Raw genomic sequence first — 24,341 nt, forward strand, 5'->3', positions numbered from 1 at the left:
TGTGGTAGGACTGCAGAGCTTATATCTGACTTATTGGTTGTGGGGTCGTTTAGCACAGTTATCATCTGCTGCCTATATCTGACTTATTGGTTGTGGGCTCACTTAGCTCTGTTATCACCTGCTACTTTTATTATTTGGCACACAAGTGGTCCTGTTTGGAAGCTTTAACAGTTTGACAACTCATTTTTAGGTATGCTTCATGCTGCTCCTGGCATACCCTCCTGCACTCTTCACTCAATCCAGGGCTGGTCCCCTGGATTGATGTAATGGTTGAGTGGGGGAATACGCCAGACCACGAGGTTGCAAATTGTTTATTGATGGTCTACAATTCCGAATGAATACCCAATCATGACCTGCTAGATCTGTTCAAAATCTGTTCCACTTATCATGGTGAGCATCCTCAATATGAAGGCAACATATTGTCTCCACAAGAACTCTGTAGTGGTCACTTTTGCCATTATGGCCATAGACACTGCTGGCTGCATTGGTAGAAGGTAAAGATGAGGACAAGTATGTCTTTCCCTCTTATTGGTATTCTGACCTCCTGCCGCAGACCCAGTCTAGCATTTAAACTGTGGTAGTCTGTAGTCTGAGCAATAGCTGTTACTTCGGTTTCTCAAATGAGAAAAAAAACAATAAATCAACTTGAACAACATTTTTTAATGTCTGGTCCCATCTACCAGTACCACAGGAAGAAATCAAGGTCTTGTTCAAAGTTTGCAAGTTATAACAGGGAAGTTGTCAACTAGAACATTTGAACAGTTCACATGTTTGTATGTTCAACTTACCTGCGACACGTTCTTCAATAATGCAGTGAATGGAGGATAAAAAAGTAAAGACCATCTTTTAATAAAAGAAAATCAATTCAAGAGTCAATTTTTGGACAAATTTTATCCACATGTACATTTATATTTATATGCTTAAATTACAGTACAAATTATATGGTAAAGAAAGTTAAAATTCCTACTTACTGTTGGCAATTATAACAGATCCAAAAGCAACAATACTAACAAATACGGCACAAAGTGCATCTAAACGAACAGCAAGCCACCGTGAAGTTGACAGAAAAAGAAACCATGTTCCTGCAGAAAAGACAAGAGAAGAAATAAAGTTAAGAAAATCATGCCGAAGTACATTGTATTGTCGTGACAATTCAGAACATAGCTTTATGCACAAAAACAAATTTGGGATGGGTTGATTACAATTGAAGCTGTAAACGTTTTCATTGATATTAATTTTAAAGTTCTGACTCTCTAAAATGAATCCAACACTCTTGGGGTTTTGACGTAATCAGTTCCTGAGTAGCAGTAGCCACCCAGCTATTACACTTACAGAACCAGCAATGTTAATAAAGGAGAAGTAGCATATACATCCTCACAATGAGCTTCAAGAAAAGGATGTGTATATGCAGTAATGTAGCTGCTGGTTTTCTTGATCGCACTCTTCAACATAAATCTCCATCAGCAGGTAATTGCTGAAATGTCTTAGAACTTCTTGTGAGTCCTTGATAGGTCCAAACTTCAAGCAAAAACATTATACAGAAAGCAGAAGTTTCAGTAGTTCCACAGAAAAATATACATTTTTTGCAGACTTTGTTTCTGAAAGGTTTTTTCACACACTAACAAAACTAATAGCAAATTTTTTTTTAGATTAGATTAGATTATTTACAGTATGGAAACAGGCCCTTCGGCCCAACAAGTCCACACCGACCCGCCGAAGTGCAACCCACCCAGACCCACTCCCCTACACCTAACACTACAGGCAATTTAGCATGGCCAATTCACCTGACCCGCACATCTTTGGATTGTGGGAGGAAACCGGAGCACCCGGAGGAAACCCACACAGACACGGGGAGAATGTGCAAACTCCACACAGTCAGTCGCCTGGGGCAGGAATTGAACCCAGGTCCCTGGCGCTGTGAGGCAGCAGTGCTAACCACTGTGCCACCGTGCTGCCTTAATATGTCACATGTCCTATAATCTTTAGTCAGAGAGAGCACTTGATCATAATTAAGATCATGGTGGATGCTAAAAAAATGTTTCCATTAGGCGAGGAGACTAGGACCCATGGGCACAACCTTAAAATTAGAGGGGGTCAATTCAGAACAGAAATGCGGAGACATTTCTTCAGCCAGAGGGTGGTGGGCCTGTGGAGTGCAGTGGAGGCTGGGACGCTAAATGTCTTCAAGGCAGAGATTGATAAATTCTTGATGTCACAAGGAATTAAGGACTACGGGGAGAATGCGGGTAAGTGGAGATGAAATGCCCATCAGCCATGATTAATTGGTGGAGTGGACTCAATGGGCCGAATGGCCTTACTTCCACTCCTATGTCTTATGGTCTTATAATTACTGGGCTTCCATGTCTAAGTCAAGGATTACATTCACTATTGAATATTTCATGTTTCAAATATGTTTAAAATTTAATAGGGTGAGGAAGACACAATCTTAAACGTACTGTCAAACAAATACATAATTGAAAAGATTTTATTGAATACAAGCATTCAACACTAAAGCATAACTATATTAATAGCCCATACACCACAGCCAATCAATTTCAGTTTTAGTTTATGTCTAGTGATGACTGAAGTTGGCAACCACATTTCTTCATGAAGCTAACTTTGCCAGCAAATTAAATACCCAAAGCATAAATATGGGCAACTTGACAGGCCTACACAGTTTTTACACAAAACTAGAAAGTTGGAAGATTTTCTGAGCACAGTTTTCTATCAATACAAGTGAAGACTAGTGTTTGCAGCAATTATATACTTGGAATATAATCATCTCAACTATAAGTTAGACTGAAATCAGAAAGCAAAAAAGTTGCTATACCCATAACAGACAGCAACACATAATACACATAGGTGGGTAATCACCCAAACCCAAAGTCAGAAATTTGAGATGCAGTAATGATTTTGTCACTTTTCTATTTAGTTAATAGTATTTTAGTGGGAAAAGTATTGGAAGCAATGGGGGACAGGATTAATTTGGAGAGGCAGAGATAAATCAAGAACAGTTAGTATGGTTTATTGTGGCAAGGTCACATCTGATCAAATTAATTGAAGATGTGACCAGGTGTATACATGAAAGCAATGCATTTGATGTCATCCTCTTGGACTTCAGCACAGCTCTTAATAAGGTCCAACATATTGAAGTTAAAAAGTCACACAACATCAGGTTATAGTCCAACAGGTTTATTTGGAACCACCAGCTTTTGGAGCACTGCTCCTTCATCAGGTTGTTGTAAGGAGCAGCACTCCGAAAGCTGGTGCTTCCAAAGAAACTTGTTGGACTATAACCTGGTGTTGCATGATTTTAAACTTTGCACAACTCAGTTCGACATTGGCACCTCCAATTCATCACTGATAGCAAAGATAATAGCCCATGAAATATGAAGAAATTTGACAAATTGGATCCAGAAAGGAGAAGAGGAATCTGAAGGTGATGGTGGAGAGGGATTTTTGTGACTGGAAGCCTGGGTTGAGAGGGGTCCCGCATGGATGAGTACCGGGCCTTGTTGTTTGTGGCATATATAAACAATTTAGACTTGAATGTAGGAGGGTTGATTGGTGTTATGAAGTTGAAGGTGTGTACTGTAACTTTAAGAGAGATAGTGCTGCTCCGAATCGAGAGATTACAAGAACCGGTGTCTACGACTGGATGGCAGTCACAGAGTATACTGGAAAACTGAAGATATGTAACATTTGGCTGTGAAATGGATAGCTGAATTTTGGTTGTTGTTTTGACAACAATTCAAATTTAACCAATCAGTTTAAATTATGCCCCATGATACTAAAACCCAATCTAGTTGAATTTATTGCTTTGCCAACAGCAGACCAATGAGGCAATTCGATATTAGGGGGTTTAAGAATGCAGACATTTTAAAAATTGGTCAAAGCGCAACTGCTGTAGAGACAGAAACTATCGGCAAGCTAATTGCCAAACTAACATCCTGGTCTTAAAAAAATTAGAAAACACACTTTATCAAAGGTATCTTTTCATATGAAACATACTCATAGTAAAAAGAAAGGCAACAACCCAGGGAGATCAGCAGCTAGAAGAGTGAAGACATAGAAGTAGAGAGACACTGTGTGGTTTTGAGATTAAATTAATGTAATTTAGTAAGTGTCTTATTGGAACAGTCTATTTTTATAGAGTTGGAGTCTGATAATAAACAGTTAAGGGAAGTGGGATCCTGGATATGTGAATAATTTTTTTGTTTAATGTTCATTGTTAGAGTTAGAAAAATAAAATTTTCTTTAAATAGTTGAATTCTGAGTCACTCACATTTTAACAGATCACAAGGCAAGGCGAGCTTTTCTGGGTATTTGGTTTTAATTAACAGAGGGGTTTGACCTTCCATGTCGCAACAGTTTGGGGGCTCGTCTGTAATGTTCCCCTTCTTCCAGGGAATCTAATCTAAATCATACACAGTCAGTTCTGCTACAACATTGAAGTTCTGTTCTCATGCAATCCCGTATTATAAGAAAATCGTATAATAGCAGCACCATTTAAACTAGTGGAACTGGAATCGCTTTATAAAACTTCACTCTTTACAAACAGTGTGCCAAATTGTTATGGAGAATTTGTGTTAAAAAAAAAACACGTGTTATAGTAGAACGACCTATAATATCAGGCATTCCTCTCTGCTGAGCAGTCGCTGAGCGAACAGTAACCCGATACTGTACAGGGAGGCATTGCATGTCAGCACACATCTCACTTGGGATCATTGTGCAGCCTTGTCGCTTTGGTTTAATTAACAGAGGGGGGTCAACCTTCCGTGTTGTAACAATCGGCAAGTTGCAGATGATGCACAAATTGTTCAGGTAATAAATAGCGAGGAGGATTACAGGAGAATATAGACAAGCTAGTCAGATAAGCTGACCAATGGCAAAGGGAATTCAATCATTTTCAGTATAAGGTGACACACAGGTTATGGGAATGCATGATGAATGGTAGGAACCAAGAAAGCACTGAGAATCAGACAGACCTTGGTATGCATACACACCTATCCCCTCAGGGATAGGTAAATCAAATGTTTATCTTATGCTAAAGGAACATGCCTTTATTAGTCAAGGCAGTGACTTTATGAGCAAGGAAGTCATGCTGGAACTGGATAAAATGGTAGTGCATTCGTTTTATAGCAGGGATGTGAAATCACTCGAGAGGGTGCAAAGAGATTTATCAAAATGTTACCTGAGGCTGGAGAGTTTGACATAGAACATAGAACAGCACAGAAACAGGTTCTTTGGCCCACTGGGTTTATGCTGACCATGATGCTATTCTAAACTAATCCCATCTGCCTGCACGTGGTCCTAATCTCGCTTACCTCTGCCTGTTGATGTGACTCTCTAAATGCTTCTGAAACTTTGTTGCTGTATCTGATTCTACCATCTCATGTGACAGCACATTCCAAGTATCCACCACCCTCTGTGTTTAAAAAATAATTGTCTCAAACATCTCCTTTAAAATTTGACTCTCTCACCTTAAACCTACCCCCCTTCTAGTATTTAATACTTCCACCCTAAGAAAAAGACGACTGTCCACTGCAGCCATGTCTCATGATTTAATCTACTTCTATCAGGTTGCTCCTCAGCCTCCGACACTCCAGCAAAAACAATCCAAGTTTTTCCTACCTCCCTTTATAGCTAATAAACTTCATTCCAGGCAACATCCTGGTAAACCACTTTTGCAATCTATCCAAATCCTCCATATTATTCCTATAGTGCAGCGATCAGAACTACGATAACACTATAAACATGGCCTGGCGAAAGTCTTACGCAGCTGCAGCATGACTGACAAACTTTAATACTCAATGCCCCAACTATGAAGACAAGTGCATCATATGCCTTCTTTACCACCTTATCCATTCGTGTTGCCACTTTAGGAAGTTATGGATTTGCACCCCAAGATTCCCCAGTATATCGAAGCTCCTGAAGATTTGGCCATTTTTAATATACTTCCCTCATATATTTCCATGTATAGTATACTGACCTCCCAAAATGCATCACCTCACATTTGTGCAGATTAAATTCCATCTGCTATTTCCAACTGATCTATATCCTGCTGCATCTTTTAATAACTTGCCTCACTACAACTTGAATTTTTGTGTCATCTGCAAACTTAGTATCAGACCACTGACATTTTCATTCGAATCATTCATGTACATTACAAACTACAGAGGTCTCTGCACTGAAGTTGGGGGTTGCAGATTTAAGGTAAGAAACTGGAGGTTCAGAGGCAGTGAGGAATTTCTTCTCACCCAGAGGCTACTGGCAATCTGAAGTTTGTTGCCATAAGGCTGGGGTATAAACCTGATCAGAACTTTCAAGATAAAGACAATATATTGTTAATTGTACAATTTACCTGGAGCTTTTAGCTATTTTATGTCTAATTATATTCTTCATTAGCACTTATATTGAATGTGGTGCTGGAAAAGTACAGCCAATCAGGCAACATCCGAGGAGCAGGAGAGTCGACATTTCAAGCATCAGCTCTTCATCAGGAACGTAGGGGTTGACCAAGGGGGCTGAGGTGTTCTTCCTCCAGGTGTCAGGTGACTACAATTTGATGATACAGGAGGCCCAGGATTTGCATGCCTTTGACGAAGTGGGAGTGGAGTTGAAGTGTTCGGCCACAGGGCAGTGGGGTTTATTGGTATGTGTGTGTCCCAAAGTTTCAGAGAACATCTTTGGGACACATGCACCAATCAACCCCACCGTCCTGTAGCCGAACACTTCAACTCCACCTCTCACTCCGCTAAGGACATGCAACTACTACACCTCCTCCACTAGCAAATTCTAGCCACCCAACACCTGGAGAAAGAACAATTCATCATCTTCTTTGGGACTCTCCAACCACACGGGATCAATGTTGATTTCCCCAGTTTTCTGATCTCTTCTCCCCCACCTTATCCCAGATCCAACCCTCCAAATCGACACCAACCTCTTGGACTGTCCTACCTGTTCATCTTCTTTCCTACCTACCCACTCCATTCTCCACTCCGACCTATCACCACCAACCTCCACGCATTCCCAGCTACCTTCCACTGTGCCCCAACCCTCCTATTTATTTCTCAGCTCCCTTGTCCCCTCCCCTCCCTCCCCTCAACATGATGAAAAGCTTATGCTCAAAACGCCAACTCTTCTGCTCCTCGGAAGCTGACCGGCTGTGCTTTTTCAGCACTATTTTTGACTGACCTCCAGCACCTGGAGTCCTCACTTTCACTTTCTTAACTTGTATTGAACTCACTGATCTCCTCCCTATGACCAAGTTTAAACACAACGCGAGCTCCCTTGTAACACTGTTATTTTAACCATCATATCCATTTCACAGTAGAGAAAGTGTATTTATTTCAAATGTTTGCCATTTCGTTCTTACTCATTATAGCATATTGGAAAAAGGCATGAATTTTGATATTTCTTGGAAGTTTGTTTTAAAGGGATTGGGCAGGTAGACTTTATAAAACATGAGTTTTCTGACTGTGTTGATCTGATCCCCTGTTAATCTGAGCCCTGACTGACAGATAAAAAGGGGACTGTCAGACATTTTGACACTCAGAGCTGGCTCTGAGGGTGTTGGACCAGTGTCAAGGACTTTCCTCGTGCGAATAAAGGGTGCCTTGGTGAAGCGATACCAGTCTCTATGGAGTTATTTCAGTGGTGACTAGAGTAAAGCATGTTCTTGAAGAGGGCTGCTCACAAAAGTCACAACAGTTGCATGCCATTATTTAGGAAGCTTGACCCATTCAATCCTGCCAAAGTCAAGGCTCAGTGTGTGGAAAAAAATGTTTTTTTTCCATGTAAATGACATTGGGGCAGATGAAAAGCGATGAGTAATTCTCCTGACAGCTTGTTGACCTACAGCTTATTTGGTTATTAAGAGCCTTTGTTTCTCTGACGCACCAATACTAAAACCTTTCAAGAGTTGATGGATTTAATTACAAACCCTGGCCTCCTTTAATTCTGAGCTGCATCCACTGGCAGATATACCACCAGTGATGTTGTCACTGGAAGAAACTGTAATGGTTCTAAATTTTTTGGACACACTTCCAGTCACAACTGATAATTTCAGACTTTGGATCAGAAAGATCTGGTTTGGGAAAAACTGAAATAGCTGGTGGTGATGGGAGAAACAAAGGCCTGTCACAACCAGAGTTGAAACCTTTTTGGACCTGTGGAGATTGGTTCACAAAAAGACAACAGCATATTTTTATGGGGAACAAGAGCGATTGGCCCAAGCAAAGGTCACAGCCAGATACTGGCTAAACTCCACAAAGGTCACCTGGGGGTTTCCAAAATGAAGACATTGACACGCTTGGATGCAGACATGGCCGTGTTGGTGGGGCAATGCTCAGAATGCCAACAAAGACAAAAATTACTGGCAGCAGATGCCCCACATTCGTGGAAATGGCTGGATAAACTATGGACTCAGTTACATACCCATTATGCGGGTCCTTTCATGAGCTTAATGTTCTTTGTCATTGTAAACACCCACTCAAAGTGACTAGACATGCATAGAGCTCATTTGTCAAACACAGGAATGATGATAGAAAAACTGCACATGTACGCTGCACCAGATTAAATCTGATATTCCTGGACTAGGCAGGGGCAGTTCCATTGAGAATGCCAATGCCGGATGCCTGACTCTGCTAAGGAGATACAGTTTACTAAAGGAAATGAAGTTTGGTGTAGGAACCATGGAATGGCAGCGCATGGGCAAGAGGTTTGGTTGACAAGATCAGGACCAATGACATACAAGGTTTGAGGAGCAGCGATGATCCTGAACAAGCAGTAGACATATGAAAGCATTGAAGAGACTTCCAAATGTGAGATGGACATGGCGAATTGACACTTTCGCTGCCGGAAGAAGAGAGTGAATTTCTTCCAAGATGCTCCAGGTGCGAGAGGCGAGCTTTAATACATTAAACACTGCCCAGATGTGATGCAGAGTCAGAGAAACCTGAACCGATGCTAAGACGCACCAAAAGGTTCCATAAGAAAAAGTACTGGCCTAAATCATCAGAATTGGAGTGGGAGGGATATAGTGATTGTAACGAGGTTAGCTAGGTGGAGTTCAGAATACGAGTTCCCTGATTGGACCAGATTAACAGTCCCAATCAGACAGCCCAGACTGACCGATAAAAAGAGGTATGTTGGATGTTGTGACACTCTGAAAGCTGACTCTGAGGGAGCTGGACCAGTGTCAAGGATTTTCCATGTATAAAGAATGCGTGACTTGGTGATAGGATACCAGCCTCTGTGGAGTTATTTCATTTTTGGCTCATTTCCCTTCTACACACCTTATTAGCTCCTTTATATATTTTCATTGATTGTCATAGTCTTCCAAGCGAGATTTATATTCTTCATTGCAATTGTGTAAGCATTTATTTTAACTCAATATACTCTTCTATGCCATTTGTGCTCACGGTTGCTTTTATGTAATGCACTCACTTTGTATTTAAACACATATTTGAATATTTCTCACTTCACATTTCTAAGTTTACCACATAATGTTTTAATAAAGTTTCCTGGTCAATTCATTTGTCATCCCTTTGAATTTTCACTGACTTAAATGTAAAACTTTGGTTTGTGACTTTCCCTCTCCCTCTCAAAACTAATATCAAGGTCAATCATATAGTGGTACTTGCACAATGCTATACATCACTATTACACTGTTAAATAATTCTGCTTCATTACCCGTTATTAAATCCAGTATGGCTTACTGGTCATGGTAAACGGTATGAAATACAATCTAGATATTCATTACCTTTATTACTTTAGCTTGCTTGTTACTGCCAATATTCAGGAAAATTACAAAAGTGCATTAAAAGCAGTTTCTGCTGTTTGCTTCACTAACCTCCACATTTATTATGTATCACCATTTCACCACAGGAACCAGCTATGGACAACAGCTACATGATTTGCAATCCCTTAATATTGTCTACAAATCTTCATATTGTCTACGAATCTTCACATGTCTACGAATCTTCATTTGTCTACGAATCTTCATTTGTCTACGAATCTTCACATTGTCATTTCAGACTTGTCGAAGTCTCACATCTCATCTACATTGATACTTTAGCTCCACTTGCAATTGCTATGTCCTTTCTAAGTATTTTGTAACCTACAATATTCAGCTCCCAAATCATTCTTATTTGCAAAGCACTGACAAAGACAACAAAGTATTACACATGTAGCACCTGCAACAATGTCCAAAAATGAGCAAAGGGAGCAATTCTGAAAAATGTCACATGGAAGCTTGCTGTCGGTACATAGCACCTGTGGCATAGTTTAGACTCCCTACAGTGTGGAAACAGGCCCTTCGGCCCAACCAGTCCACACCTGAATTGCTAAAGAGCAATCCATCCAGACCCATTTCCCTCTGACTAATACACCTATCACAATGGGCAATTTAGCATGGCCAATTCACCTGACCTGGACATCTTTGGAAACCGGAGCACCCGGAGGAAACCCAAGCAGACAGTCGCCCGAGGCTGGAATCAAACCTGGAACCCTGGTGGTGTGAGGCAGCAATGCTAACCATTCAGCCACGTGCCGCCCGTTGCAATGGCTACAATATCTTATGATATCACAGTAACATCATACTCAATATCACAGTGAATTATTATCACTGACATAGCTTCAAATTTTTCTCCTTGCTTTTTAATGGATTTTCAAGGTATTAGGTATATCAATGGGGCTTGCAAAAATAATAAAAGTCATGTGAAACATTTCACCTGAATGAAGATCCTGATGTTCATCAAATTTTGCTTGAAACTGTTGTTCTGTTTTTGTGGCACGAATTGTCCAAACTCCTTGGAGGGATGAAGATAGATGGGAGAAAACTGGGCTTCGAGCTAAATTACAAAATCAACATATATTTCAATCACTTTTGATGCTAATGTTCAATATTATTTATATTATTTTCAATTTATTAATTAACAGCATGTTCTTTTCCCATATTTTAAATGGTTTAGGCAAGTATTTCTTGTTGTCCAGAATTTTCAACTTTGACAATTTTAATTTGCTATAGCATTACTTTACATTCATTTTTGTTTTTAATTTGGAGGGTGCCAGCAGAGATTTGTTGGAGATTGATAGTCCAGCAAGGACAGAGCTCTAGCAGTGTAACAATTCCATGCAGACATTTGACTCAACTCATTATGTGGGCTGGGACTTAAACCAGAGATGGAGAAGTGACTCTCAGCAGGATTATATAATCAAGAGTCAACAGTGTTGTGCTGGAAAAGCACAGCAGGTCAGGCAGCAACCGAAGAGTAGGAGAATCGATGTTTCGGGCAAAAGCCCTTTATCAGGATTGAGACTGTGAGCCATGGGGGTGGTGAGAAAAATGGGAGACGGGTAGGGCTAGGGTGAAGGTACCTGAGAGTGCGGTAGTGCACTCTCAGCTACCTTCCACCTAGACCCACCTCTCTCCCATTTATCTTGCCATCCTCTCAGCTCACAGCCTCATTCCTGATGAAGGGCTTTTGCCCGAATTGTTGATTCTCCTGCTCCTTAGATACTGCCTGACCTGCTGTGCTTTTCCAGCACCACATTCTCAACTCTGGTCTCCAGCATTTACAGTCTTCACTTTCACCTTGTGTAATCAAGATACAGTGTTCTGCAGCCAGCCATGAATCTGTGGCAGGGAAGCCAGTACTGCACATGCAAACCAAATAAGAATCCTAAAGCGCTGAATATTTATTGCAATTTTAAATAGTGTGGTGACAGCAATCCAAACGTAGTGCACTATGTGCATTTTGTGACTATGGCTACAATTAAGCTAACCTGAGAGCATGAAAATTAAAAATAAGTCCTGTGAAATTGGATTAGCCTTTTAAAAAATGATTGTAAAAACCAGAAAACCAGTGAAGTTTATCAAAACACGCTGAGAAGCATCTACTATTGGTTCAAAACTGGTGTTCAAACCCTCACTGATAGCTATTCCATGTCGAAATGCAAGTTAATTAAATTCCTGCCATCACCAGCAAGTAGGGGATCTTGCATATTCTTCTCTTCAGTGAGCAATGTAGGAAGATAGTTTTAAAACAAAACCTGAAAATAAAACACTTCTCTCCTCTAATAGATGTACCACCTCCCTCTTTTGTCCATCGCATACCTCATCCTTCCCCTTGTTAACATGAAGAAAGCCATCCATAACACAGTTTGAAAAGCTCATTGCCTATAATTTAATTTTCGGTGTCCTACTTACTGCTTGATTCCATGCGTTTAATGTCACGTGATGTTTTCAAGTAATAGCGCCGGAGGAAAAAAAATACAATGGCAAGTGGAGTGATTGGAATAAGTATCCATGGAATGACAGCTACTGCCACAGCTATCACACCCAGGATCTGCAGAGAACTCTGGAAGGAAAAGCACTTATTGTTATTATCTCAAGAACAACTAGTTCAATGACTATGTGACAAAACAGAGAAACTCTGACCAGATGGACTCCCATTGCAAATTGTCTGAAATCCATAAGAATAGGGAGCCACTGATTATAGTTGTTAATAGCACAGGTGCTTAGTATGTATTCTTCTTTAATTTAGGAAAATATAGTTTTAAATTTGACGTGTTCAGATTTTAAAAATATTTATTGTTAATTTGAAGTGAAAAAAATTATAAATTGATTATTTTATCTCAAATTAAATATTTGATTCCTCACAAAGACTGAAGTGACTCAAGTCTACACCGTGCTATGGGTGGGTTTCATGTTCCATCTGGGGCAATGCTTTCACTGGCATCAACACTAATGGTGCACTTATACCAATGTTACTTCAGGTGAAACACTACTTTAAGTCAGGTTCCTTAACATTTTCATGTGACTAAAATTCTGTGTGGTCCCCAAGCATCGTGGCATGGGGTGGCTATAATAAAACGTAATTAAAAAAGTGGGATTTATGGTGCATGAACCTAGAACAACAGAAAGCAGGTCAGGTCACACCTGTGGAGAAGCAGAGCTGGACCTCCACAATGATGGCATGGAATAGAAACCACAATAATTTTACACATCTTCCAAGCGTGCTTCCATCTTGAAAAGCCCACCTGTACTCCTGCCTGACACAGTGAGCACACACATTAGATGTGCTGAGTGAACAGCTGAGACACATTCCTGATGAAGAGCTTATGTTCAAAACGTCGAGTCTCTTGCTCCTCGGATGCTGCCTGACTGGCTGTGCTTTTCTAGCACCACACTTTTTCACTCTGATCTCCAGAATGATTGTTGTTCTCATTGTTCCTCACTGGATGGAGTCCCAAAAAATTGTGCAAGTAGATGGCCAAGCATCGCCAGCAGAATTGGGATCAACTTTTGGTCCCAACTCAAAATCTTCAAGGATGTTAAGATTCACCTCTCTGGAAGTGTACCTGCCCTGCATTGCATATGCCTTTGCATGTGCAGTTCTTTCCCCCCATTATATCATCTGTAGCTGCAGCACCACCCCACGTAGCCTAATCAAAATTCCCAATCAGTGGGAAACATTTGATTACATTATTAGTATAAAGCTCCTTAATCCTAGTTGATCAGTGTATCTCCACATCTTTCTCTTCCTATGCTTCCAACTCACTCTCATGAAATTTTTCACGTGAAGAATGCAAGTAATAGGATCCTAGGTAATAAAGGTAACACTGGACTACAAAGTACAGTTCCATAAGTCATGAAAATCATAAGGGTGCAATCCTGAAACTAAGATTCAGATGTCAAGGAGGAGAAAAAAATCTTCAATGGTAAGTGCCATTATTGTTCATTCATAATATCTGAATTGACCGATTTGATTACTAGGCATATTTTCTACTGCTGGTTTAATCATTCCTACAAGCACGTGCTAGTTCTGTGGATTTGCCCCTGGTGAGAAGCCAGACCCATTAAGCTTTGTTATTTTCTTGTTCCCCTATCCTTGTGCAGTAAAAAGACAGTGTTGGATATTTACATCTTAATGCATCGTATTTACAACTTAATGCACCAACTCTCTCAACATTTTTAGGACCATTAATATTAAATCAATAGACAACAATAAATGTAGGTCAATCATTAATTTCAAGGCATCAATTTTGCATGGACTTCACAGGTTATTGTAAGCCTTGGCTAAAAGATCTAAACTGTCTCCTAGAAACTGTCAGAGAGATTGATATTTCCTAAACAGACAGAACTTAATCCTATACTTTGATTTCAACCAACCTCAGGGCATTTTCAGTCTGTATTAACTTATTGGAGCTATCATATGCCAACTACTTAGCTTACATCTTGGAGTCATGATGATGCAGTATAACAATTCAAGACTTATGAATATATTAATCACTAAACAATTCTGTTCAGTAACCAATATCAATAACAAAATCTTATTGCTTCAAGCTTCTGTCACACCCAAGTTTTACATTTTTCTGTAACCTCCATTGCTATAATTGTTGTCACAGAACTTAGTCACACATTCATACATTTGATGCAGCATTGAGAAGTATTATATAAGAGACAATGCATCTTGTAGCATTGAAATTCAGCTATCTGGCTTTACTAGGGACTGAACAAAATAATACTTCTCAAACTAGGTACATGTAATCACAGCATCCCTATAATGTGGAAGCAGGCCGTTTGGCCGATACTGACCCTCTGAAGAGTATCCCTCCCAGGCCCACCCTATCCATGTAACCCTGCATATATTATGGCTAATTCACCTAGCTGGCATAGCCATGGACATTACAGGCAATTTAGCATGACCAATCCATCTAACCTACACATATTTGGACTCTGGAGGAAAAACTAAAGCACTCAGAGGAACCCACACAGACATAGGGAGAATGTGCAAACTCCATACAGACTGTTGCCAGAGGGTGGAATCAAGCCTGGTTCCCTGGCGCTATAAAGCAGCAGTGCTTTCTCAAGCCACTGTGCTGCCCCTGTAAATTTTAGTGTCTGTGGAAAGTTCAGTTGTGACTACTTAAGTCTGGAATTATGTCTTTTAAAAATGATGGGTGGGGTCTGAGTCCAGGATTCTTGATCCCATTCCTGGGATTTCTCATTTTCACTCCTTCGTAACTTTCATGCAGTCAAGTCAGGTTTTTAAACAAGAGTCATGATTCACAGCACTGCAGAGATATCATGAACAATTGTCTGCATGAGAGAAGCTTGTAAATGGCAAGTTATAAACGTCCTCCATATGCATGGAATTTACAGTAAAGAAACATCTCACAGTCCAATTATTCTGTTGTAAACTTTACATGGACTTTCCCACTCTACATCACAGTACCTGATTTGCTAATTCTCTTATTCTTTATTCCTCATTTCTCACTTCTTCTTAAAAGCAACAAAAATCCTAAAATGGTTACACCACTGGGAGCCATTCAGCCTGTTAAAATCATGCCAGGTCTATGGAAGAACAATTCAGTGAGCTTTACTACCCTTTCTTCTTGCTGTTGTGTTGCAAATCATTTCTCAAGTGCATATTCAATTCAAGGCCCAATTCTATCTGCCTCCATCAGACTTTCAGGTATGCATTCACTGTATATACAATGTACTTTTGGTGTTTTTGCCAATTACTTCAAATCTGGTTCATAATGGATTCTCCCAAGTCAATTGTTTCTCTTTATCTGATCTGTCTGGATCCTTTATGATTTTGAATATGATAGTCAAACGTCTCCTCAACCTTGTCTGAGAATGATCCTGGTTTTTCTAATCTTTGCACAAACTTGAAGCCTCTCATTCCTGGAGCCATCTCTTATGCATTTACAAGAAAGCTTTCACAATCTTCCAAAACGATAGTGGGGTTCATTAGCTCAGATAGCTTGATAGCTTGTTTACAATGCAGAATGATGCTAACAACACGGGTTCAAATCTTGCACTTGCAGAGGTCACCATGAAGGACTGTCCTCAATCATTCTCCTTGCCTGAGGTATGGTGCCTCAGGTTCTACCACCACAAGTCATAACTCTCTAGTGAAAGAGCAGCCCTATTGTTAGTCGAACAATGGCAATTTTTGTGCCCAGAATCAGACACTTCACTCATAGGACCATAAGACATAGGAGTGGAAGTAAGGCCATTCAACCCATCAAGTCCACACCGCCTTCAATCATGGCTGATTGACTTTTCAATGCCACTTAACCGTATCTCTAAATACCTTGCGAGATTAAGAATTTATCAATCTCTACCGTGAAGACATTTAACATCCTGGCTTCCACTGCGCTCCATGGCAATGAATTCCACAGGCCCACCACACTCTGACTGAAGAAATGTCTCCTCATTTCTGTTTTAAATTGACCCCCCCCTCTAATTCTAAGGCTGTGCCCATGGGTCCTGATCTCCCCTCCTGACAGAAACAAGTTCCCAGCGTCCAGCCTTTCTAAGCCAAGCATTATCTTGTAAATTTCTATTAGATCTCCCTTCAACTTTTTAAACTCTAATAATTACAATCGCAGGATCCTTAGCCGTTCACCGTATGTTAGGCCTACCATTCCAGAGATCATCCGTGTGAATCTCTGCTGGACACGATCCAAAGCCGATATGTCCTTCCTGAGGTGTGGGGCCCAAAATTGGACACAGTATTCTAGAAGGGTCCTAATTAGAGTTTTATAAAGTCTCAGAAACACATCACTACTTTTATATTCCAACGCTCTTGAGATAAATAACAACATTACATTTGCTTTCTTAACCACGGACTCAACCTGCAAGTCAACCTTGACTAAATCCTGCACTAGCACTCCCAGATCCCTTTATACTTTGGCTTTATGAGTTTTCTCAACACTTAAAAAATAGTCCATGCCTGTATTCTTTTTTCAAAGTGTAAGACCTTGCACTTGCTCAAGTTGAATTTCATCAACCACGGGCGGCATGGTGGCTCAGTGGTTAGCACTGCTGCCTCACAGCACCAGAGACTAGGGTTCGATACCGACCTCGGGCAACTGTCTGTGTGGAGTTTGCACATTCTCCCCGTGTTCGGTGTGGACTTGTTGGGTCGAAGGGCCTGTTTCCACACTGTAGCAAAACCTAAAATCTCATCTAATCATTTCTTGGACCAATCTCCTAAACTGTCTAAATCTTTCTGCAGCCTCTCCACCTTCTCAGTCGTACCTGCCAATCCGTCTAACTTCGTATCATCGGCGAACTTCGCCAGAATGCCTCCAGTCCCTTCATCCAGATCATTAATATATAAAGTGAACAGTTGCAGCCCCAATACTGAACATTGCGGGACCCCACTTTGTCACTAGCTGCCATTCTGAAAAAGAACCTTTTATCCCAACTCGCTGCCTTCTGTCAGACAGTCAATCCCCAATCCATGTCAGTAGCTCACCTCGAAAACCATAGACCCTCCCCTTACTCAGCAGCCTCCTGTGAGGCACCTTATCAAAGGCCTTTTGGAAGTCTAGGTAGATAACATCCACCGGGTTTCCCTGATCTAACCTACTTGTTACCTCTTCAAAGAATTCCAACAGGTTTGTCAGGCATGACCTCCCTGGGCTGACCTGTTCTAATCCGACCTTGCACTTCCAAGAATTTAGAAATCTCATCCTTAACAATGGATTCTAGAATTTTACCTACAACTGAGGTTAGGCTAATCGGACTGTAATTTTTCATCTTTTGTCTTAATGCCGCCTTGAACAAGGGGGTTACAACAGTGATTTTCCAATCATCCATGACTTTCCCTGACTTCAGTGATTTTTGAAAAATTACAGCCAACACCTCCACTATTTCTTCAGCCACCTCCCTCAGAGCTCTAGGCTGTAGCCCATTGGGACCAGGAGTTTTATCAATTTTTAGATCTTTTAGCTTTTCCAGCACTTTCTCTTTTGTAATGGCTACTGTACTCAATTCTGACCCTCGACTCTCCTTAATTTTTCGGATATTACTCATGTCTTCCACTGTGAAGACTGAAACAAAGTATTTATTAAGTTCAAGACCACACTCAGTTCAGACCACACTAGAGTTTTCGAAGGCCCATCAAATGTACCATGATTTGGCTCTCTTATTTATAAAGCCCAAAATTCCATATGATTTTTTAATAACTTTTTCAACCTGCCATGCCATGTTCAATGATCTGCACATATATACTCTAGGATACAATTGCTTCTCTTTATGCTTCCTGTCACTTCACATTCACTTGCATTAATTTCTTATATCACTTCATCAGCCTTTCTTCTCGAAATCTGTCACTAACTAGCTCACTGTTCAGAACAGTTGCAAGTTTTGTGTCGGCTGCAAATTTTAAAAGTGAGCCCTAAACATCAAGTCAAGCTAATGAATATGACTCAAAAATATTGGTTGTCCTAATGACAAACTGTTCTAAATGGCTTTCATTCTGAAAATGGCCATTTAGTACTATACCTGTGTTTAAGGCCAATCTTATCACTAAACAGAGCACTGCAATACGTATACACAGATGGAATGTGACAAGACTATGTCACAACAATATGACACAGTGGCCTGTAACAAAGGTGGTGCTGTCCATATATTCTTAAGGGCAACAACTCTATCAGCGGAAATAATTGAGGCGGGTATATTAACAACATTTAAAAGGCATTTGGACAAATACATGGATTATAATTAGAAGGATATGGGTCAAATGCAGGGAAGTGGGGTTAGCATGGATGGACATTTTGGTCGGCATAGACCACTTTGGGCCAAAGGGTCTGTCTCTATGCTGTAGGACTCTCTGACTCCTTAAGTGCTTGGGTAAAACCCTGATGAGGTTATCTAAAGCTGATAGAATCTAAGCTCAGTTTTGCAAAAATTTAAGGAACAAGCTATCAAGCCTTCAAGAAAAGTAACTGAATGAAACAGTTAAGTCAAAATTAAAATATAGAATTTGAGCACAGTAAAGTGAGGGAATGAGAAATGGGTGAAGTTTTATCATAGTGTGTTTTTGAATTGTTTGGTTAGTTCTACTTTATCTTAATTTCTTTTGTGGCATAAACTTCGTGTTTTATTGCACAGACCAAAACTTCAGCATTATATGCTTATACTTGTGAAAGGCCACCTATAAGACAGTACAAAATAAGAACAGTAGTAGGCTGTTAGGTCCCTCAGTCTGCTCTACCATCCAGTAGATTAATGATCCAAATTTTCTCGCATTCACTTTTCCCTGTTACACTTGATTCCCCTACTGATCAGGAATACATCTTAGCCTAAAATATACATAAGGACTCTGACCCCACAACTCTGTGGCAAGGAGTTCTAAAAGTTCTCAACCCTTCAAGATAAGAAATTCCTCCATATCAGTCTTAAATTTGTGCCCTTTTATTGAGACTATGCCCTCCTGTCCTAGTCTCTTCCATGAGGGGAAATAATCTCTCAGCATTAACCGTGTCAAGCCCCTGAAGTATCCACTGTCTCAATGAGATCATCTCTCGTTCTTCTAAACTCCAATGAGTAGAGTTCTAACCTGTTTAGCCTTTATTCAGGAGGCAAACACTCCATATCAGGGACCATTCCAGTGAACCTTCTCTGAAAAGCCTACAATGAAATTATATTTTTCCTTAAATAAGGGGATGAAATCTGCTCACAGGACTCCAGATGTGGTCTCATCAATTAACACTGTTCTTCTGTTCTCCCTTCCAAAATGAACAATTTCATATCTTCCCACATTATATACAATTTGTTCACTTCTTGCCCACTATTTAACTTATCAATATCTCTCTATTACTCTTGCAACACACCTTTTCAACCATTTTTGTCATGTCTGCAAATTTGGCTTCAGGTAGATTTACTTCCTTCTTCTAAGTTATTAATATACGTTTTAACAGTTGCAGCCCTGGCACCGTTCCCTATGAAGTTATAGGTTGTCAACCATTAAAGAAAACCCTTGTCCCCACTCACTGTTCCCTGCCCATTTGTCTGTTCTCTATCAACACCAATACACTACCTCCAACACATGGGCTTCTTCTTTAAAATCCCTTAGCCTTTTTTGAAGCATCTTGTAAAATGTCTTCTGGAAGTACATGTGTAGCAATTGACTGGTTCCTCTCAATTGATTCTGGTTAAGACTTCCTCAAAAAACTATTCAGACATGATTTTCCGTTCATGAAGCCGTGGTGACTTTGCTTCATTCGATTATGATTTTACAAAGGTGCTGTCATTAGGTATTTAATAATTGACTCCAATACTTTTCCAATAATAGATGTTAAGCTAATTAGTCTATAGTTACCCCTTCCCTCACCTTTTGAATCAGTGTCTTGCAATGGTAGTTTTCCAAACTTCTGGTACTTTTCCAGTATCCAATGATTTTTGGCAAATTACAACCAATGCATCCATGATCTCCATAGCTACTTCTTTTAGGATCCTAGGATGCAAACCATCAGGGACAGGGGTCTATCTGCCTTTAGATCTACTAGTTTGTCTTGTACTATGTCTCTAGTGATGGTAACGGTACTTAATTCCTTCCCCATATTCTTTAGCATTAACAGGATATTTGAAGTATCTTCCAAAATAAAGCTGAAAATGCACAAAGGTAGATAAACCCTCAGGACCTGATCAAGCACATTCCAGGAAACTGTGGGAATCCAGGGAAGAAATTGAGGGGCCGCCTAGCAGAGATATTTGTTTCTATGACAGCCATGGGCAAGGTGCCAGAAGACCGAAGGGTGGCCAATACTGAGCTATTATTTCAGAAAGGCTGCAAAGAAATGCCAGGAGCTACAGACTGGTGAACGGAATATCAGTGGTGGCTAAGTTGTTGGAGGGGATTCTGAGGGACAGCATCTACAGGTATTTTGAAAGGCAAGAAAATATGAGCGATTTGATTGAATTTTTTTTTGAAGAGCTGACCAAGAAGATAGATGAAGGCAGAGCAATCGATGTTGTCTACACTGACCTTCGCAAAGCCTTCAACAAGGTTTTGCATGATAAACTGTTAAGCATTTCCCTATGTAAGACCAGGTTGGAGTGCCAACTCAAGACTGGGGAAGTAACAGTGGGAGTGATTGACAGAGTGTCAGTTCCAGGAATCCAGTTTGATCTTGGGAATGATTTAGCAGGGTCCAAGGTCGGAGTGACATCCCTTGTTGTGGAGAAGCCCAGGGAAGACCAAGAAACTGAGGAGTTAAAACAGACTCTGTAGTAACCAGATCCCACTGTCATAAATCATAGGGCGAAGCAAAAATTAGGAAGATGAAAGAGTTGAGGTTCAGTTAGGGGACACACTATTTGACATGATGGGGTAGAAAAAACCTGAACAGGCACAGAGTCAGTCAGAAGTGTTTAGTCCTGAAAGGCTAAGGGACTTGCAACAAAAAGACAAAGTGCATACTCTGAAAAGGAGGCAGAGAACATTTCTGAGGTTTATTATCTGAAAGATAGAATCCTAAGCCAAAAATGGAGACTACAACAGGTTAGTTCAGAGGAGAAATAGGCTGAAGCGCACCAGATTGTGTTGCCGGTAGCACACAGACAGAATGTATTTCTGGTAGTACGTGAATTACCTGTAGGAGGTCACCTAGGGATATGAAAGACTCAGGATAAGGTACAAAAACATTTTTATTGGCCTGAAATGCACAAGGATGTGGCTAACTTTTGCCGTTCGTGTTATACATGCCAAATGGTAGGTAAGTCACAGGCAGTAATAAAACCAGCACTTTTGTTGCCAATTCCCACATTTGAAGAACCTTTCATAATGGTTATAATTGATTGTGCAGGTCCCCTCCCGAAAACTACAAGTGGGAATCAGTATTTGTTAACCGTAATGGATGTGTCTACCAGATTTCTGGAGGCAATTCCATTACGGAATATCAAGGTAAAAAGGATGCTAGAAGAGTGAGCAACTTTCTTCACACGGTATGGGCTACCCAGAGAGATTCAGTCAGACCAAGGTCAAATTTTACTGCTAGGTTGTTTAAGGGGGTTATGGATAGCTTAGGTATACAGCACTTATAAGCCAATGCGTATCATCCTGAATCCCAGGGAGCTTTAGAAAGGTAACATCAGACCTTGAAGACCATGTAGAGAGCATACTATCAGGATTACTGGAATAAATGGGATAAAGGTATCCCATTTGTATTGTTTGGCATTAGAGATACCCCAAATGAACCTATTCAGTTCACTCCCTCCCAGTTAATGTTCTAGCATGAAGTGAGAGGCCCTTTGAAATCAATTAAAGAAAAATTGACAGAACCAAAATCAGAGGTCTCACACTTAGATTATGTATCAGAGGTGAGGGACAGACTAACTCGAGTAGGTGTGCTAGCTAAACAGTACCTGAAGAGGGCACAGCATAGAATGAAGCAGGTGGCAGATAAATGCTCCGAGACTTGGATGTTTTCCTGAGGAGATGACGTGTTAGTACTGTTACCAGTGATAGGAAATGCCTTCAAAGCAAGATTTAGTAGTCCCTATCCGGTAAATGTGCCAGTTAGGAGAAAATGGTATGAGGTATATCATGTGAACATGTTGAAACCATATTATACTAGAGTGAAAAACTGGAGAAACAGGTGTCAGTAACTGCCCCGCAGAGTGAGGAATCAAATCCAGATGGTGTAGATTTTAATATGCCTCAAAATACGCTAAAAAATGAAGAAGTCCTTGAGGAGTGGGATAAGTTAGTAAGCTATCCGTCTCAGGAGCACAGAATGCGTTTGAAAGGTTTGTTACTGCATTATAAGGACAGATGTAAGAAACAGATGGGGAGAACTAATGCTATTGTACATGAAGTAGATGTAGGGAATACTGCTCCGATAAAACAACACCCCTATTGGCTTAATCCTTTCAAAGTCAGACAGGTCCAGAAGGAGGTAGAGGCCATGACTCAGTGAGGATATCATTAAACCAAGCCAGAGCGAGTGGAGTTCACCGATCATCTTCGTTCCCAAGCCAGACAGGTCTCAATGATTTTGCATGGATTATTGGAAGGTCAATGCCATTACAAAATCAGACTCATATCCAATTCTGAGATTGGAGGACTGTATTGAGAAAATTGGTCAAGCCAGTTCCATCACCAAGTTGGACTTACATGCGTGGTTAATGGCAGGTACTTTTAACAGAGACGGCAAAAAAAGTTCTAAATTTGTAACCCCAAATATGCTATATCAGTTAAGTGATGCCCTTTGGAATGAAGAACGTACCTGCCACATTCCAAAGACTCATGACCAAAGTTGTGACTGGGTTAACAAACTACGCATTTTATTGGACGATGGAGTCATCTTTCGTAAGAACGACTACAAGAAGCAAAACTGGTGACAAATTTAAACAAAACTAAATTTGTTAAAGCAGAGGTGACATTCTTAGGACAGAACATCAGTCATGGAAGGTTGACCCCATGGAATGCAAAAATGAAGGCCATTGAGGAATTTCCATAACTAAACTCGAAGAAAGAAGTGCTTCGATTCTTGGAGCTCAGCGGATTCTATTGGAAGTTTGTTCCAAACTTCAGCAATGTAGTGACACCATTAACTGATTTGCTGAAAAACAGCGGAGTTTTTGTGGACAGAACAATGCCAGGAAGCATTCGACCAGTTGAAAACAATATTAACCACAGCACCAGTTTTTGCTACACCAAACTTTTCAAACACTTTTAAAGTTGCCATCGATGCTAGTGACATAGGAGTTGGAGCTGTACTGCCACAGGAAAATGAGGATGGGATTGAATTGTCAGTTGGTTACTTTTTGAAGAAACTCAACATCCACTAGAGCAAATACTCCACGATCGAAAAGGAACTATTAAGTTTGGTACTGGCCTTATAATATTTTAATGTGTATGTCATGAACAAAGTATTGAAGATGGTTGTGTACACGGATCACAAACCTCTTACATTCTTGGAATGCTTGAAAGACAAGAATATGCTACTATTTCATTGGAGTCTTTGTTACAGACTTTTAAAAATCGTACATGTTGCAGGTCGTAAGAAAGTAATTGCAGATTAGTTATCGTGGATTTAACTGATAAAGTGTAGATAGCTATAGTATCTATTCAATGTTATATTTATGTGGGAAGAAGTTAATATGACCTTAAAGTCATATGTATGTCATGATATAGAGGTTAAGGAATAGAGAAAAAAAATGAAGCCATCTTTTCATTAAGAGGACCTGGGGATAATCTACAGAGGAAAATCTACAAAGGAGAATTAGCGAAGTTGACTGGTTTTGAAACAAGATTTTTTTTTAAACCTTAATCAGGGCTTTATCGGACTAGCATTGTAGAGAGGGACGTAAAAGGTAGGTAAAGGGAAAGTAATTGTTAACAGTTGTTGGTTTTAATATTCTTTGTTGGACTTAAAGAATAAAATTGTTAATGTTTACTTTAAATGGTGACCTTTGGGATAGTTCTTTCCCTCTCGAATTTTAACAGATTACAGCACCTGGTTTAAACTGGCAGAGGGGTTTACCCCATATCGTAACAAAGGTTAGATCCAGAGACAGCTAGCCA

At 40.2% G+C, this 24,341-nt stretch overlaps 1 protein-coding gene across 3 annotated transcripts in view; it reads right to left on the minus strand.

Moving 5' to 3' along the window:
• The window catches only part of abcc4 (ATP-binding cassette, sub-family C (CFTR/MRP), member 4), a 472,542-nt gene that overhangs the window by 161,055 nt on the left and 287,146 nt on the right, over positions 1-24,341 (minus strand). For all 3 annotated transcript variants that reach the window (XM_060825961.1, XM_060825960.1, XM_060825959.1), the window contains 3 exons: positions 12,215-12,365; positions 10,737-10,856; positions 972-1,082 (listed from right to left, as the gene is read on the minus strand). In XM_060825961.1, the coding sequence (XP_060681944.1) occupies positions 972-1,082; positions 10,737-10,856; positions 12,215-12,365 (382 nt within the window). The remainder of the gene's footprint in view (positions 1-971; positions 1,083-10,736; positions 10,857-12,214; positions 12,366-24,341) is intronic.

Source organism: Hemiscyllium ocellatum, chromosome 6 (assembly GCF_020745735.1).
Source record: "Hemiscyllium ocellatum isolate sHemOce1 chromosome 6, sHemOce1.pat.X.cur, whole genome shotgun sequence".
Taxonomy (NCBI): Eukaryota; Metazoa; Chordata; class Chondrichthyes; order Orectolobiformes; family Hemiscylliidae; genus Hemiscyllium; species Hemiscyllium ocellatum.